Raw genomic sequence first — 19,085 nt, forward strand, 5'->3', positions numbered from 1 at the left:
GCGCCTGTACCTCACCAGTCTTATTAATCACCCTCCGTGCATTCACATACATGCCCATTAACCCTGGTTCAGACTTTATTACCTGCTCCCTTACTGTGACCCAACCTAATAACGTAATATTCCCTACTTTACAGCTATCTATCTCCCTCAGTATTCTGTGCTCCTTGGTATACCTCTCTGATACTTGCTCCTGGTTCCCACACCTCTGACAAGTTCCTAGTTTTGCTTCCCTCCAACCTGAGCTCCCTTTCAGGTTCCCATCCCCCTGACAATTTAGTTTAAACCCTCCACAACAGCACTAGCAAATCTCCCCGCGAGGATACGTGTCCCAGTCCTGCAAAGATGCAACCTGTCCATCTTGCACAGGTCTCACCTGCCCCACAACTGGTCCGAATGTCTCAGAAATCTGATGCCCTCCCTCCCTACACCAGTTCGCCAGCCACATGTTCAATCGCTCAATTGTCCTATTCCTATGCTCACTTGCACATGGGACTGGGAGTAATCCTGAGATTACTGCTTTTGAGGACCTGCTTTTTAATCTCCTTCCTAGCTCCCTAAAATCTGCTTTCAGGGCCGCATCCCACTTCTTACCTATGTCATTGGTACCAATGTGGATCACGGGCTCTGGCTGTTCACCCTCCCCCAGAAGAATGTCCTGCAGCCGCTCTGTACCATCTTTGACCCTGGCACCATGGAGGCAACACACCATCCTGGAGTGAAGTTTACTGCCGCAGAAACACTTGTCTGTTCCCCTAATTAACGAGTCCCCTATCACTACGGCTCTTCCACTCCTCTTCCTCCCCTCCTGTGCAGCTGAGCCACCTGTGGTGCCACAAACTTGGCTCTGACTGCACTCCTCTGAGGAACCACCATCCTCGCCAGTATCCAAAATGGAAAACCGATTAGCGAGTGAGATTATATCAGGGAACTCCTGCACTACCTACCTGGTTCTCTTAGACTGCCTGGCGGTCACCCATTCCCTATCTGCCTGCATACCTCTAACCTGTGGTGTGACCACCTCCCTAAACGTGATATCCACGTTGTCCTCCGCCTTGCGGATATACCACAGTGACTCCAGCCGCCGCTCAAGTACCAAAATCCAGAGCTCAAGTTTCTGCAGCCAGTGACACTTCCCGCAGATGTGTTTGTCTAGGGCACATGGTGCGTCCATGACTTCCCACAAGCCACAGGCTGGACATTCCACTCAGCAGAGTTGCCCTGTCCTACCTTAACTTTACAGAATATTTATTATAAGCTTACCAGTTGCTCACCAACCAGCTCTTTCCACTGCACCAAAGCAAGAACCAAATACTGGAGGGTTAAAAAAGTAGAAAAAAAAAAGTAGAAAAACGGAGCACCTCCTCCCCCTTCAATGAACTTGCCACTCACCAAACTCCACAGTCAAGCTAGCAATCTGCACACCATTAGATATAGGTTTATCTTATCTTTAAACATAGGTTTATCTCATAGTGTTTAAGATATAGGTTTTTTTCATCTCCGCACTCAGCTTGCAATCTGCACTCTGTTTTCATCAGCGAACATCCCGACTTCTGACCTTATGATGGAGGAGCTGAAGATGGTTGGGCATAGGACACTACCCTGAGGAACTCCTGCAGTGATGTCCTGGGACTGAGATGATTGACCTCCCACAGCCACAACCATCTTCCTTTGTGCGAGGTTGACTCCAATCAGCAGAGAGTTTTTCCCCTGATTCCAAATGACTCCAGTTTTGCTCGGGCTCCTTAATGCCATACTCGGTCAAATGCTGCCTTGATGTCAAGGGCAGTCACTCTCACCTCACCACTGGAGTTCAGCTCTTTTGTCCATGTTGGGACCAAGGCTTTAGTGAGTAGCCCTGGGGGAACCCAAACTGAGCGTCACTGAGCATGTTATTGATGAGCAAGTGTCGCTTCACAGCAGTGTCGATGACACCTTCCATCACTTTGCGGATGATTGGGATGAGACTGGGAGGGCAGAAATTGCCCGGGTCAGATTTGTCCTGCTTTTTGTGCACAGGACATACCTGGGCAATTTTTCACATTGCCGGGTAGATCCCAGTGTTGTCGCTGCATTGGAACAGCTTGGCGAAACATAGAAACATAGAAAATAGGAGGAGTAGGCCATTCGGCCCTTCGAGCCTGCTCCGCCATTCATTATGATCATGGCTGATCATCCAACTCAGTAGCCTGTTCCCGCTTTCGCCCCATACCCTTTGATCCCTTTAGACCCAAGAGCTATATCTAACTCCTTCTTGAAAACATACAATGTTTTGGCCTCAACTGCTTTCTGTGGTAGCAAATTCCACAGGCTCACTACTCTCTGGGTGAATAAATTTCTCCTCATCTCAGTCCTAAAAGGTTTACCCTGTATCCTTAGACTATGACCCCTGGTTCTGGACTTCCCCACCATTGGGAACATCCTTCCTGCACCGACCCTGTCAAGTCCTGTTAGAATTTTATAGGTTTCTATGAGAACCCCCCTCACTCTTCTGAACTCCAGCGAATATAATCCTAACCGACTCAATCTCTCCTCCTATGTCAGTCCCGCCATCCTAGGAATCAGTCTGGTAATCCTTCGCTGCACTTCCTTTATAGCAAAAACATCCTTCCTCAGATAAGGAGACCAGAACTGCACACAATATTTCAGGTGTGGCCTCACCAAGGCCCTGTATAATTGCAGCAAGACATCCCTGCTCCTGTACTCAAAGCCTCTCACTATGAAGGCCAACATACCGTTTGCCTTTTTTACCGCCTGTTGCACCTACATGCTTACCTTCAGCGACTGGTGTACGAGAACACCCAGGTCTCGCTGCATATTCTCCTCTCAGTTTATAGCCGTTCAGATAATAATCTGCTTTCCTGTTTTTGCTACCAAAGTGGATATCTTCTTTGGCCTCCTTATCTCGAGAGACAATGGATAAGCGCCTGGAGGTGGTCAGTGGTTTGTGAAGCAGCGCCTGGAGTGGCAATAAAGGCCAATTCTAGAGTGACAGGCTCTTCCACAGGTGCTGCAGAGAAATTTGTTTGTCGGGGCTGTTACACAGTTGGCTCTCCCCTTGCGCCTCTGTCTTTTTTCCTGCCAACTGCAAAGTCTCTTCGACTCGCCACACTTTAGCCCCGCCTTTATGGCTGCCTACCAAAGTGGATAACCTCACATTTATCCACAATGTACTGCATCTACCATGCATTAGCTGACTCACTCAACTTGTCCAAATCACCCTGAAGCCTCTCTGCATCCTCCTCACAACTCACCCTCCCTCCCAGTTTTGTGTCATCTGCAAACGTGGAGATATCACATTTAATTCCCTCATCTAAATCATTAATATATATTGTGAATAGCTGGGGTCCCAGCACCGATCCCTGCGGTACCCCACTAGTCACTGACTGCCATTTGGAAAAAGACCCATTCATCCCCACTCTTTGTTTCCTCTCCGCCATCCAATTTTCTTTCCATCACAATACTTCTTTGGCCTCCTTATCTCGAGAGACAATGGATAAGCGCCTGGAGGTGGTCAGTGGTTTGTGAAGCAGCGCCTGGAGTGGCTATAAAGGCCAATTCTAGAGTGACAGGCTCTTCCACAGGTGCTGCAGAGAAATTTGTTTGTCGGGGCTGTTACACAGTTGGCTCTCCCCTTGCGCCTCTGTCTTTTTTCCTGCCAACTGCAAAGTCTCTTCGACTCGCCACACTTTAGCCCCATCTTCATGGCTGCCCGCCAGCTCTGGCGAACGCTGGCAACTGACTCCCACCACTTGTGATCAATGTCACAGGATTTCATGTCGCGTTTGCAGACGTCTTTAAAGTGGAGACATGGACGGCCGGTGGGTCTGATACCAGTGGCAATCTCGCTATACAATGTGTCTTTGGGGATCCTGCCATCTTCCATGCGGATCACATGGCCAAGCCATCTCAAGCGCCGCTGACTCAGTAGCGTGTATAAGCTGGGGATGTTGGCCGCCTCGAGGACTTCTGTGTTGGAGATACGGTCCTGCCACCTGATGCCAAGTATTCTCTGGAGGCAGCGAAGATGGAATGAATTGAGACATCGCTCTTGGCTGACATACGTTGTCCAGGCCTCGCTGCCATAGAGCAAGGGACTGAGGACACAGGCCTGATACACTTGGACTTTTGTGTTCCGTGTCAGTGCGCCATTTTTCCACACTCTCTTGGCCAGTCTAGACATAGCAGTGGAAGCCTTTCCCATGCGCTTGTTGATTTCTGCATCTAGAGACAGGTTACTGGTGATAGTTGAGCCTAGGTAGGTGAACGTTGAAACCACTTCCAGAGCGTGGTCGCCAATATTGATGGATGGAACATTTCTGACGTCCTGCCTACAATACACAATACACTACCCCCAATTCCATGCGCTTTAATTTTACATGCTAATCTCTTATGTGGGACTTTGTCGAAAGCCTTCTGAAAGTCCAAATAAACCACATCCACTGGCTCCCCCTCATCAACTCTACTAGTTACATCCTCGAAGAATTCTAGTAGATTTGTTGAGCATGATTTCCCTTTCGTAAATCCATGCTGACTCTGCCCGATTCTTGTCTTCACAATGGAGGACACAAATATCATACCAGAAATGTTGGGGAACACAACTGTTCTCTAAGTGCTCTGCTATAAAACCTTTGATAAGGGACTCTAGAATTTTCCCCACTACTGACATCAGGCTGACTGGTCTATAATTCCCTGCTTTCTCTCTACCTCCCTTTTTAAATAGTGGGGTTACATTAGCTACCCTCCAATCTGTAGGAACTGTTCCAGAGTCTATAGAATCTTGGAAGATGACCACCAATGAATCCACTATTTCTAGGGCCACTTCCTTAAGTGCTCTGGGATGCATACCATCAGGCCCTGCGGATTTGTCAGCCTTCAATCCCATCAATTTCCCCAAAACCATTTCTCTACCAGTACTAATTTCTTTCAGTTCCTCACTCTCACTAAGCCCTGTGTTCCTCAACATTTCTGATATGTTATTTGTGTCCTCCTTTGTGAAGACAGAACCAAAGTATGCATTTAGTTGGTCAGCCATTTCTTCATTCCCCATAATAAATTCCCTTGTTTCTGACTGTAAGGTACCTACATTTGTCTTCACCAATCATTTTCTCTTCACATACCTAAAGAAACCTTCACAGTCAGTTTTTATGTTCTCTGCAAGCTTGCTCCCGTACTCTATTTTCCCCTTCTTAATCAATCCCTTGGTCCTCCTTTGCTGAATTCTAAACTGCTCCCAATCCTCAGGTCTGTTGTTTTTCCTGGCAGATTTATATGCCTCTTCCTTGGATCTAATGCTATCCCTAATTTCCCTTGTAAGCCATGGTTTCGCTACCTTTTCCATTTTACTTTTGCGCCAGACAGGGATAAACAATTGTTGCAGTTCATTCATGCGCTCTTTAAATGTTTGCCATTGCCTATCCACCGTCATCCCTTTAAGTAACGTTTCCCAATCTGTCATGGCCAACTCGCGCCTCATACCTTCGTAATTTCCTTTACTGAGATTCAGGAGCCTAGTCTCAGAATCAACTACGTCACTTTCCATCTTGATGAAGAATTCTATCATATTTTGGTTGCTCGTCCCCAAGGGGTCTCGCACCACTAGATTGTCAATTATTCCTCTCTCATTACACAATACCCAGTCTAGGATGGCCTGTTCTCAACGTATTGGTCCAGAAAACCATCCCGTATACACTCCATAAATTCCTCCTCTACGGTATTGTGACTAATTTGATTTGCCCAATCTATATGCAGATTAAAGTCACCCATCAGTACAGATGTTCTTTTATCACATGCATCTCTAATTTCCTGTTTAGTGCCATTCCCAACATCATCAGTACAGTTTGGGGGCCTATATACAACCCCCACTAACATTTTTTGCTCGTTAGTGTTTCTCAGCTCTACCCATACAGATTCCACATCGTCAGAGCTAATATTGTTCCTCATTATTGCATAAATTTCCTCTTTAACCAGCAATGCAACTCCACCGCCTTTTGCTTTTTGTCTGTCCTTCCTAAATACTGAATATCCCTGGATGTTCATTTCCCATCCCTGGTCACCTTCCAGCCAAGTCTCCGTAATCCTGACTAGATCATACCCGTTTACATCTATTTGCGCGATTAATTCATCCACTTTATTGCGAATGCTCTGCGTGTTAAGGCACAAATCCTTAACACTTGTCTTTTAGACATTACTTGTCCCCTTCCCATTATTTTTCACTGTGGCCCTGTTTGATTCTGACCCTTGATTTTTCTGCCTATCACTTTTCTTATTCCCCTTACTGTCTTTTGTTCTTGTCTTTGGGGCGCAGCTAGTTCTGGATCTCATGTCTTCAGTACTATTGCCGGAACGCTGTCAGGGCCCATAGACTTTGCAGTAGCCAGTGCCTTCAGCCCTTTCTTGCTATCACATGGAGTGAATCGGATTGGCCAAAGACTGGCATCTGTGATGCTGGGGACCTCAGGAGGAGGCAGAGATGGATCATCCACTCGACACTTCTGGCTGAAGATGGATGTAAATGCTTCAGTCTTGTCTTTTGCACTGATGTGTTGGGCTCCCCCATCATTGAGGATGGGAATATTTCTGGAGCTTGCTCCTCCTGTCAGTCGTTTAATTGTCCACTACCATTCACAACTAGATGTGGGAGGATTGCAGAGCTTAGATCTAATCTGTTTGTTGTGGGATCGCTTAGCCCTGTAGATTGCATGCTGCTTCCGCTGTTTGGGATGCAAGTAGTCCTGTATTGTACCAGAGTTAGCCCCCTGACTTGATGGTAATGGTAGAGCGCGGGACATGCTGGGCAATGAGGTTACAGATTGTGGTTGAATACAATTCTGCTGCTGCTGATGGCCCACAGCGTCTCATGGATGCCCAGTTTTGAGTTGCTAGATCTGCTTGAAATCTATCCCATTTAGCATGGTGGTAGCGCCACACAACATGATGGTGGGTATCCCCGATGCAAATATGTAACTTCAGCTCCACAAGGACTATGCAGTAGTCACTCCGACCAATACTGTCATGGACAGATGCATCTGCGATAGGTAGACTGGCGAGGACGAGATCAATTAGGTTTTTCCCTCTTGTTGGTTCCTCACCACCTGCCGCAGATCCAGTCTAGCAGCTATGTCCTTTCGGACTCGGCCAGCTTGGTCAGTAGTGATGCTACTGTGATGGACATCGAAATCCCCCACCCAGAGTACATTTTGTGCCCTTGCTACCCTCCGTGCTTCTTCCGATTGGCATGCAACATGGAGAAGTACAGATTCATCAGCCGAGGGATTGGCGGTAGGTGGTAATCAGCAGGAGGTTTCCTTGCCCATGTTGGACCTGATGTCATGAGACTTCATGGGGTCCGCAGTCAATGTTGTGGACTCCCAGGGCAACATCCTCCCGACTGTATACCACTGTGCCACCAGCTCTGCTGGGTCCGTCCTGCCGGTGGAACAGGACATAGCCATGGATGGTAATGGCGGTGTCTGGGACATTGTCTGCAAAGTTATGATTCCGTGAGTATGAATATGTCGGCGCAGTGGTTAGCACCGCAGCACAACAACTCCAGCGACCCGCGTTCTGTTCTGGGTACTGCCTGTGCGGAGTTTACAAGTTCTCCCTCTGACCATGTGGGTATCCTCCCACATGCCAAAGACTTGCGGGTTGATAGGTAAATTGGCCATTGTAAATTGACCCTAGTGTAGGTAGGTGGTAGGAGAATTGAGGGAAGGTGGGGATGTGAGAGGGTAATGGGATTAATATAGGATTAGCATAAATGGGTGGTTGAATGTCGGCACAGACCCGGTGGGCCGAAGGGCCTGTTTCAGTGCTGTATCTCTCTTTGATTCTATGTCAGGCTGTTGCTTGACTAGCCTGTGGGACAGCTCTCCCAATTTTGGCACAAGGCCCCAGATATTAGTAAGGAGAAATCTGCAGGGTCGACAGGGCTGGGTTTGCCATTGTCTATGCCAGGTAGTCCGTCTGGTTTCATTCCTTTTCTTAGGCTTTGTAGCTGTTTGATACAACTGAGTGGCTTGGTAGGCCATTTCAGAGGGCAGTTAAGAGTCAACCACATTGCTGTGGGTCTGGAGTCACATGTAGACCAGACCAGGTAAGGATGGCAGATTTCCTTCCCTAAAGGACATTAGTGAACCAGATAGGTTTTTACAACAATCGACAATGGTTTCATGATCACCACTAGACTAGTTTTTTAATTCCAGATTTATGAATTGAGTTCAAATTCCACCACCTTCCATGGTGGGATTGAAACCCCTGTCCCCAAAGCATTAGCCTGGGGCTCTGGGTTTCTAGTCTAGTAACATTATCACTACGCCACCACTTTCTACTTTAGCAATGGGGTCAATTGATGCTACTAACAGTGGTCTGCATATGTGTTAACAATATGGGAAATAAAAACAGAAAATGTTAGAAATATTCAACAAGTCTGGCAGTATTTGTGGAGAGAGAAACAGTGTTAATGTTTCAGGTCAATGACCTATCATCAGAACTGGAAAAAGTTACAAATGCAACAGGTTTTAAGCAAGTATAGAGGCAGGAAAAAGGTGAGAGAGGAGAGGAAAAAACAAAAGGGAAGGTCTGTGATAGGCAAGAGCGATTAAATGGCAAAAGTGATAATCGCATAAGGAAAAAGGGGGCAGTAATGGGACAAAAAAGGAAACCAAAGATTGTAATGGCAACAGAATTATTACCAGCATCTGTTGTCCAAAAAAAAAATGGGAGCATAGGTTACGATCCAAAATTGTTCAAATCAATGTTGAGACTGGAAAGGTGTAAAGTGCCTACTCAAGAAATGAGGTACTGTTCCTCGAAATTACATTGCGTCTCAATGGAACAGTGTATGAAGCCAAGGGTACCTACCCACTTAAAGTGGATAAAGCACCAGGACCGGATGAGATGCATCCAAGGATACTGAGAGAAGTGAGGGTGGAAATTGCGGAGGCATTGGCAGTAATTTTTCGGTCTTCCATAGACTCTGGTGCCAGAGGACTGGAGAATTGCCAACGTTACATCCTTGTTCAAAAAAGGGTGTAAAGATAAGCCCAGCAACTACAGGTCAGTCAGTTTAACTTTGGTGGTGCGGAAACATCTAGAAAAAATAATTTGGGATAAAATTAATAGTCACATGGACAAATGCGGGTTAATTAAGGGAAGCCAGCATGGATTTAAGGGAAAATCATGTTTAACTAACTTGCTGGAGTTTTTTGAGGAGGTAACAGAGAGGGTTGATGAGGGCAATGCTGTTGATGTGGTATACATGGACTTTCAAAAGGCGTTTAATACAGTGCTACACAACAGACTTGCGAGGAAACTTATAGCTTATGGAACAAAAGGGACGGTAGCAACATGGATACGGAATTGGCTGAGTGACAGGGAACAAAAAGTAGTGATTAATTAATGTTTTTCAGGCTGGAGGAAGGTTTGTAGTGGAGTTCCCCAGGGGTCAGTGACCTAGACCTTGGTGTACAGGGCACAATTTCAAAGTTAGCAGATGATACGAAACTTGGAAGTATTGTGAACAGCGATGAGGAGTGCAGAACTCCAAAAGGACATAGACAAGTTGGTGGAATGGGCAGACAGGTGGCAGATGCAGTTCAATGCAGAGAAATGTGAAGTGACTCATTTTTGTAGGAAGAACATGGAGAGACAATATAGAATAAAGGGTACAATTCTAAAGGGGGTGGAGGAGCAGAGGGCCCTGGGTGTATATGTGCATAAGTCATTGAAGATGGCAGGGCAGGTTAAGAATGGTTAATAAAGTATACAGTATCCTGGGCTTTATTAACAGGGGCATAGAGTACAAGAGCAAGGAGGTTATGTTAAACTTGTGTAAGACACTGGTTTGGCCTCAGTTGGAGTACTGCCTTCAGTTCTGGGTGCTGCCTTTAGGAAAGACGTGAGGGCACTGGAGCAAGTACAGATAATGATTCACGAGAATGGTTCCAGGGATGAGGAACTTCAGTTATGAGCAGCAAAAAAGGTGTGTTAAATTGCAAGAAGTCAATTAAATTGCCGTTTCACCTGGAGGAATGTGTTTAGGGCCCTGGACGGTGAGAAGATGCAAATGTTGCAACTCCTGCACTTGCACGGGAAGATGAGTGGGTGTTGAGAGTGATGAAAGAGTGGACCAGGATGTCTCACGTGGAGCAGACCCTTCAGAATGTTGAGAGGGGAGGGAAGAGAAAGATGTATTTGGTGGGGGCATCACATTGGAGATGTTTGTGGTATAGTGGAATGGAATAGATGGTCTCATCGCCTGGATTTATCACAACTTTATCCCTCCCCAATCTTTAAAAAAGCTGAAATATTGCCCTTCTAGTGACAGGATTCTGCTGACACCTGCAAACAAGAAATATTCATGGACTTGTTTCCAGCTTCTAATGGGACTTGTCCTTCCCAGGTGGATATCATTACAATTATAAACCTTTTTCTGAAGCCCAGCATTACTCAAACTGGAGAAGGAAGAGGAGAGGTGGGAATAGTGAAAAACACGCACAAAGTGTTCTGTCACTTTTATGCCTTCAAACAGGAAGAAAAATGTATATACATATTGTATTGCATTTTACACTGACAATACACCTCTTTTTTAAATAGGAAGTACAATTGATGGTGAAAAAAAAAATTCTACCTCAGATGTTGTTCCAACAAGTCAACCTGATCATGTAGAGTTTTTGTCACTTCTGTTTCTTGACTGTTATAAAATCAAAAGAAAAAAAAAATGTTTAATACCTGCATTCAACACACTGACCACTTCTGGTTTCGCGAGTCAAGTGATTGTAGAGCTCTAAATGATACAACATTGTAAAACAATAACTTATTGGGTCTACTTATCTCTACAGTATCACCTTCCACACACCTCAAGATTCTGACCTAATGGTACTCCAGGAAGAGGATGGGATTTTTTGGGTCCCCAAAACAGATCTACCTTTGCTGATGAACCCAATTAAAAAAGATCTAAGATTGCTCAAAGTGTCCTTCACATCCCTGAAGGTTTTTTTAAATCAGTGTGCAATGCAGTCTATTCACCAACTGGCAAATCTTTGCTCAGAGATGGTTTTACTCAAAGTGTGAGGCCCATAATGGAATATTACTGCAACAAAATGTATTTCGTGCTCATGAGGGGGAAGTGATATTCAATATCTGAATTATGGGAAGCTGGATACAGAAAGGAAGGAATTATAAATTTCCTGAGAGACAGAAAGAACCACAGGAAGAAATTTAGAATGTTTCAATTAGCATTATACTTGTAAGGTGTGACAGATTTTGCAATCTAAAGTTGGAGTTCTCTCGGTCCCAGCAAAATCCTGTCAATAAGTATAACCATTTTCATCAGAAATTTGAGATCACAATAATTATGTTCCAGTGTAGGGTACAGTAAGTTGTGTAAAACAAGACTAAAGCATCACTGAGGGAGCCCACAGAACATTTTGTTCTCACGCACCTGAAGCAAGAAATTACACCATGTTATCTTTATGAAGAATCGCTGACAAGCACAAGAAATTTTAGCTGCAGTATATACAGCCCAAAAGACTAGGATGCCTTCAAATGTTACATTTCAACTGTAATCTCAAAGCCATGGCTTTCACCTGTGTCCTAACGAAGAATCTATCTCCTCCAATCAACCTTATTGGCCTTGTTTTTACAACAAGATCATTAAATGTTGAGCTCTCAAAGATTGCCTTGTAATAACTCACCAAGCAGGATGGGTATTTCATCTATTTCAACTATAGGGGCACAATGAAGCACTGATATTAATGGGTCTAACAAAATTTGGGGCATATCCACTGAGGCCAATTTTGGAGCTGCAAGAATTATCTGAGTTGTTCATCAGAAGTGAAGAACTCAAAAATGAGGAAAGAAAGGAATGCATAAAATGGATCAACCCTTCTGTGAAAACAGGTCATCCAGTTCATGCTATACAGTCTTGACTCCTGAGACAAAAGAGAGCACCCATTTGAGGCTGTAAACAAGTCAAACTCTGGCTGACTTCATTCTCAGAGCGACATATTTTATGGTAAGCATATAGATCTATCATGGATGCAAAATGAATTAAGTCAAAGTAACAATCACTACACTGTTTAATGCTTTCAATCTAGTGTTTGTGGAGAGGACTGTACAATTTTGATACCAATTATCCATCAAATTTATTACATTATTACTCTACCTCACTGTGAGTGAAAAGCACAAGGACATATTCCAGAATTTCCTGAAACTGTGTAACTGGCAAGTTATGCCAAAATCTACATCGATCTTCTCATCAGCGAGTTCTGCTAAAACATCTGGAGAATCTACTTAGAATATGCTGGGAAAAATAAATGGGCGTAAACAAATGGGGAGGAAAGCACTGAATTTAGGCCATTTTACTTCTTTAAGTCCCTATTTATGCATGAAAATTATCAAGAGACATCAAACCATCATTTATGCACATTAAGTGTAGTATGATTAGGAAAATACAGTGTGGAACATTTTCAATTTTTAATGCACATCATTTTGATTGAAGATGCATTCGAAGATGCAGACGATTCACTGCAGGTCTCAGTGAGGAAAATTAAGAATAAAAACTGCTTTTTTTAAACAAAAAGCACCATGAATGACCAGTGTTCTGTTCCAGGTAAGTCTGCAGCCTGTTCTGAACTGAGGTAAATACAGGAAATTCACACTAGCCGCACTGTTGCATTGCATAAGGCAGGGTTGGGGGAAGGAAGTGGGGCATGGTGCAGCTGTGCAGTTTTGTTGGAGATGCCACTGAAATTGGCACAAAAGAGAGAAAATTTGGGCATAGTGTAAAAATGGCACAAGTCACTTATACCTGAATTTCCACAAACTTTTATGGCGAAGTTCACCAAATGCCATTTTTACCCTGTTTCAGCACAAGTTTTCAAGAAATTTCGGCCGATAGATTTTTATAACTTTATGCACTCAAAATTAAAAAGAAAATGTTAGTAAGACCACAGGAGCTTAATAGTATTGCGTAGAATTTAAAGAGAAACAGGCCATTCAGTCCAGAGGGTCTATGCCAGAGTTTATGCTCCACATGCGCCTTCTCCCACCCTTCTTCATTAAACTTCATTACCATATCATTCTATTCCTTTCTCTCATGTACTTATCTAGCTTCCTCTTAAATGCATCTCTGCTCGTCGTCTCAACTACTCCAATAGGAATAATAATTATTTCTTCAGTTCCCTTGTCCTCCCCACGGCAAGATATTTATTAATCCCGCAATCATAAGTAAAAAGAAAGATACATTTTTGGAAATATGAGGTAGAAGAAGAGTGCAACAGCAACAATTTGCTTTTAAATATATTAATGCTTTTCAGAATAATTGTTTCTTAACAAATCAATCTACTTAAAAACCTTAATAGTTTGGATCATACTTACCCAAAACCTCTCTGTGGTAAACATTCAAGCACATCATAACAAAGAGACAGCTGATCATCTCGGTCACAGTTGTAGAGACATTCTAGGGCTACCGCCATCAACTGGTGATGGTCAGGAATAATTTTCTGTTGACACTAATAAAAAAAAAGTGGGATGGAATGTATCAAATTACTAGCACATTTTGAGGATTTTATCACTTCTGTTATTATTCCTCTTGCTTATTTAAAAATAGAAAAACATTCGAAAAAGGACAAGAAAGAAATGCAAGTTGCTAAATTGTGTTCAGAAAATCTGGGTAAGCAAATCACAAAAGCAAAAGATCAATCAGCACTATGAAAGCAGACAGGAAAAACATCAAGTACATTAAGTCTAGTGGTTCCTAAGGCTGAACCAACTAGAGACTACATATATATTGGTATGAAGCAAAGAATGTTGCCAGCCTGGTAGTCTGATCATAATGCTTATAGGAAGCACCCCTTATGTCATGCTGTCTCAGTATGTTAGGCTGTCTCAGTAACTAAACGAACAGTATCAATTGATACTATGAATGACTTATCAATTGTGAAGTAGGATCGCACCAGAAATGAATTGACACAGCATGCTGTTAAGGGTTCCTTTCCATAGTTCCCAATTTTCAGAAATATCAAAGAGCATCTGCCAGTCACTTTCCCAAAGGGATGGAGGCAATAATTACGGCTAAGCCGTTACTTGAACACAGGAGCAGGAGTAGGCCATTCAGCCCATCGAGCCTGCTCCACCATTCAATACGATCATTGCTGATCATCCACTTAAATGCCTTTTTCCCACACTTTCCCCATATCCCTTTAGATCATTGGTATTTCGAAATCTGTCAATCTCTGCTTTAAACATACTCAATGACTGAGCTTCCACAGCCCTCTGGGGTAGACAATTCCAAAGATTCACAACCCTCTGAGTAAAGAAATTTTTCCTCTTCTCAGTCCTAAGTGTCTTCCCCTTATTTTGAAAATCTGGCTGCCTAACTGTACTGGGTTTGAAGAGTGAAAAAACATAAGTTTGGAGAGTGCAAAAAAACTAACGGTGACATCACGGGAAAGCCATAAGCTGATTGGTTGGTGAGTAACAGCTGTCAGATAGTGCCTGTAAATAATTGGAAAATCAGAAAAAAAAATTTTTAACCCTAAATAGCTACCTTATAAGTGGTAAAGTTAGTACTACTAAGGTTTCAGTTGGTGTAATTTATTAGTAATTACTAATTAGAAATTGCTGCTTGGACAGAGTGTGAGGCTGTGAGTTGGTATGCGAGGGACTTCAGTGACAAGAGGAAGGAGGGGCTCTTTCATATCTTTTCTGCCTTTTCAGCCTCCACTATTTGGTTCTTACTTCGGTACAGGGGAAGAAGCTGATTGGGGAGTAACTGGTAAGTTATTCTACTTATTACATACGAATTAAGAGCAGAAGTAGGCCGTTCGGCCCCTCGAGCCTGCTGCACCATTCAATAAGATCATGGCTGATCTGTTTGTGTTTCAAATTCCACACTCCCATCCACCCCCGATAACCCTCGATTCCCTTGCCTAACAAGAATCTAACTACCTCCACCTTAAAGATATTCAATGACCCCGTCTCCACCACCTTCTGAGGAGAGTGTTCCAAGGTCACACAACCCTCAGAGAAAATATTTCTCATCTCTGTGCTAAAAGGATAACCCTAATTTTAAAACAGTGCCCCCTAGTTCTGGACTCACCGACAAGAGGAAACATCCTTTCCACATCCACCTTGTCAAGACCGTTCAGGATTTTATAAACTTCAATCAAGTCTCCCCTCATTCTTCTGAACTCCAGTAAAACCAAGCCCAGTCTGTCCAACCTTTCCTCATAAGACAACCCACTCATTCCAGGTATCAATCCAGTAAACCTCCTCTGAACCGCCTCCACCATCCTTAAGGAGACCAAAACTGCAGACAGTATTTGAGAGGTGGTCTCACCAATGACTTGTATAACTGAAGCATAACATCCTTACTTTTATGTTCAATTCTTCTCGTAATAAACGATAGCATTCCATTAGTCTTCTTTATTACTTGCTGTACCTGTACTAGAACACCTAGATCCCTCTGCACCTCGGAATTCTGCAGTTGTTCTCCGTTTAAGTAATACTCTGCTTTTTATTCTTCCTGCCAAAGTGAACAATTTCACATTTTCCCACATTATACCCCATCAGCCAGATTTTTGCCCACTCACTCAACCTGTCAGTCTACAACCTCCTTTTGCTCTCTTCCTACCTATCTTTGTGTCATCTGCAAATTTAGCTACCGTGCCATCATCACTCCCTTCATCTAAGTCATTAATATAAATTGATATAAATTCTTACACTAACAATAATTACTTTGTAAAGCTAAGGTATTGCAGGGCAGCTCGGCGGAGTGGAATGTGCCTCCTGTGGTATGTGGGAAGTCGTGGATGCACCATGTGCCCTTGACAAACACATCTGCAGGAAGTGTCACCAGCTGCAGAAGCTTGAGCTCTGGGTTTCAGAACTCGAGCGGTGGCTGGAGTCACTGTGGTGCATCCGTGACGCAGAGAACTACATGGATAGCATGTTTAGGGAGGTGGTCACACTACAGGTTAAGAATGTGCAGGCAGAGAGGGAATGGGTGACCGCCAGGCATTCTAAGAGAACCAGGCAAGTAGTGCAGGAGTCCCCTGAGTCGATCTTGCTTGCTAACCGGTTTTCCACTTTGGATACTGGTGAGGGTGAGGGATCCTCAGAGGAGTGCAGCAAGAGCCAAGTCCATGGAACCACAGGTGGCTCAGCTGCACAGGAGGGGAGGAAGAAGAGTGGAAGAGCAATAGTGATAGGGGATTCGTTAGTTAGAGGAACAGACAGATGGTTCTGCGACAGTAAATGTGACACCAGGATGGTATGTTGCCTCCCCGGTGCCAGGGTCAAGGATGTCAGAGTGGCTGTAGGACATTCTTCTGAGGCTGTGGTCCACATTGGTACCAACGACATAGGTAAGAACAGAGATGAGGTCCTGAAAGCAGAGTTTAAGGCATTAGGAAAGAAATTAAAAAGCAGGACCTCAAAAGCAGTAATCTCAGGATTACTCCCAGTGCCACATGCTCGTGAGCATAGCAATAAGAGGATTAAGCGATTTAACACATTGCTGGAGAATTGGTACAGGAGGGAGGATATCAGATTTCTGAGGCAGTGGGATCTGTCCTGGGATAGGTGGGACCTGTACAAGATAGACGGGTTGCACCTCAGCAGGACTGGGACTAACATCCTCGCAGGGAGATTTGCTGGTGCTGTTGGGGAGCATTTAAACTAATTTGTCAGGGGATTGGGAACCTAAGAGGGAGCTCAGATTGGAGGGAAGGAAAACTGGTAACAGGAAATAGAGTAGTAAGCTAAATTGGAAGGCAGACTAGACGAAGACAATCATCAAATAGGATCGGAATGAAGAATAATGTTAAGACAATATTAAGGGCACTCTATCTGAATACACGCAGCATTCGCAACAAAGTAGATGATTTGAAGGCACAAATAGAGGTAAATGGGTATGACTTAATTGCCATCACGGAAACGTGGCAACGGTGACCAGGATTGGGAACTGAACATTCAAGGGTATTCGTCATTTAGGAGGGAAAGGCGGAGGGGAAAAGGAGGTGGGGTAGCACTGTTAATAATGGACGAGATCAGTACATTAGTGAGAGAGGATCTTGGATCCAGAGCAAGATGTACAATCAGTTTGGTTGGAGCTAAGGAACAGCAAGAGACAGCAAACATTGGTGGGTGTTGTTAAAAGGCCACCAAACTGCAATGGTAATGTTGGGAACGGTATAACTCAGGAAATTAGAGCTGCATGTAGCATGGGCAATACAGTAATAATGGGCGTCTTCAGTTTACATACAGATTGGGTAAACCCAATTAGCACTAATGCTGAGGAGGATGAATTCATAGAGTGTGTACGGGATGGTTTCTGGAGCAGTACATTGAAGAACCAGGTAGAGATCGGGCTATTTTAGATTTAGTGTATTATGCGATGAGAAAGGGCTAATTAACAACCTTGCTGTATAGCAGCCATTAGGAAATAGTGACCACAAAATGATAGAATTCTACACTAAGTTTGAAAGAGATACAGTTTGTTCGGAAACTAGGGTCTTAAATCTGAACAAAGGAAACTATAAGGATATGAGGGGCAAGTAGGCTATGGTGGATTGGGAAAATACATTAAAAGATTGGACAGTAGACAGGCAATGGCTCAAGTATTTAAAGAAGTATTACACAGTTTACAGCAAATATACATTCCTCTAAGACACAAAAACCCAACAAGAAAGGTGAATCAACTGTGGCTAACAAAAGTAGTTAAGGATTGCATTAGGTCAAAGGAAGTGACTTATAGTCACCAGAAAAAGTGGTAAGCTTGAGGAATGGGAGCAATTTAGAGTCCAACAAAGGAGGACCAAGAAACTGATAAAGAAAGGGGAAAAAGATTACGAATCTAAGCTAGCTAGAAACATAGAGGCGGACTGTAAAAGCTTCTTCAGGTGTGGGAAAAGAAAACGATTCGCAAGGACGAATGTGGGTCCGTTGCAGGCAAAGACAGGAGCATTTGTGATGAAGAATGAGGAAATGGCAGAGACAAAACAATTACTTTGTGTCTGTCTTCAAAGGAGGAAGATACAGAAAATCTCCCAGAAATACTAGGGAACCAAGCGACTTGTAAAAATTGAGGAACTGAAAATAATTTGTATCAATAAAGAGGCAGTACTCAAAAAGTTAGTTGGATTGAAAGTTGACAAATCCATGGACCAGATGAACTACATCCCAGAGTATTGAAGGAGGTGGTTATCTTTCAAAAATCTACAGATTCTGGAAGGGTTCCGACAGACTGGAATGTAGCAAATGTAACCCCACTATTTACGAAGGGAGCGAGAGAGAAAACGGAGAACTACAGACCTGTTAGAAAAATAGGAGCAGGAGTAGGCCATTCAGCCCTTCAAACCTGCTCCGCCATTCAATATGATCATGGCTGATCATCCAAACTCAGTAACCTGTTCCCACTTTCTCCCCATATCCCTTGATCCCATTTGCCCCAAGAACTATATCTAACTCTTTCTTGAATATATTTAATGATTTGGCCTCAACAGCTTTCCGTGGTAGAGAATTCCACAGGTTCACCACTCTCTAGGTGAAGAAATCTCTCCTCATCTCAGTCCTAAATGGTTTACCCCTTAGCCTTAGACTGTGACCCCTGGTCCTGGACTCCCCTGCCATCGGGAACATCCTTCCTGCATCTGGTCTGCCCAGTCCTGTTAGAATTTTGTAGGTTTCTATGAGATCCCTTCTCATTCTTCTAAACTCTAGCGAATACAAGTCTAATCAACCCAATCTCTCTTCATACATCAGTCCTGCCATCCCAGGAATCAGTCTGGTGAACCTTCGCTGCAGTCCCTCCATAGCAAGAACATCCTTCCTCAGATAAGGAGATAAAAACTGCACGCAATACTCCAGATGTGGTCTCACCAAGGCCTTGTACAATTGCAGCAAGACATCCTTGCTCCTGTACTCAAATCTTCTCGTTATGAAGGCCAACATACCATTTGCCTTCCTAACTGCCTGCTGCACCTGCATGCTTACTTTCAGTGACTGGTGCACAAGGACACCCAGGTCTCGCTGCACTTCCCCTTTCCCAATCTATCGCCATTCAGATAATAATCTGCCTT

General features: G+C 43.9%; 1 protein-coding gene across 1 annotated transcript in view; it reads right to left on the reverse strand.

The window, feature by feature from the left end:
- nbas (NBAS subunit of NRZ tethering complex) overlaps positions 1–19,085 on the reverse strand; it is a 308,007-nt gene that overhangs the window by 183,406 nt on the left and 105,516 nt on the right. The window contains exons 26-27 of the mRNA XM_068028531.1: positions 13,381–13,514; positions 10,631–10,693 (exon numbers count right to left, since the gene is read on the reverse strand). Coding sequence (XP_067884632.1) covers positions 10,631–10,693; positions 13,381–13,514 — 197 coding nt within the window. The remainder of the gene's footprint in view (positions 1–10,630; positions 10,694–13,380; positions 13,515–19,085) is intronic.

The sequence above is a fragment of the Heterodontus francisci genome, chromosome 3, assembly GCF_036365525.1.
Source record: "Heterodontus francisci isolate sHetFra1 chromosome 3, sHetFra1.hap1, whole genome shotgun sequence".
Classification (NCBI taxonomy): Eukaryota; Metazoa; Chordata; class Chondrichthyes; order Heterodontiformes; family Heterodontidae; genus Heterodontus; species Heterodontus francisci.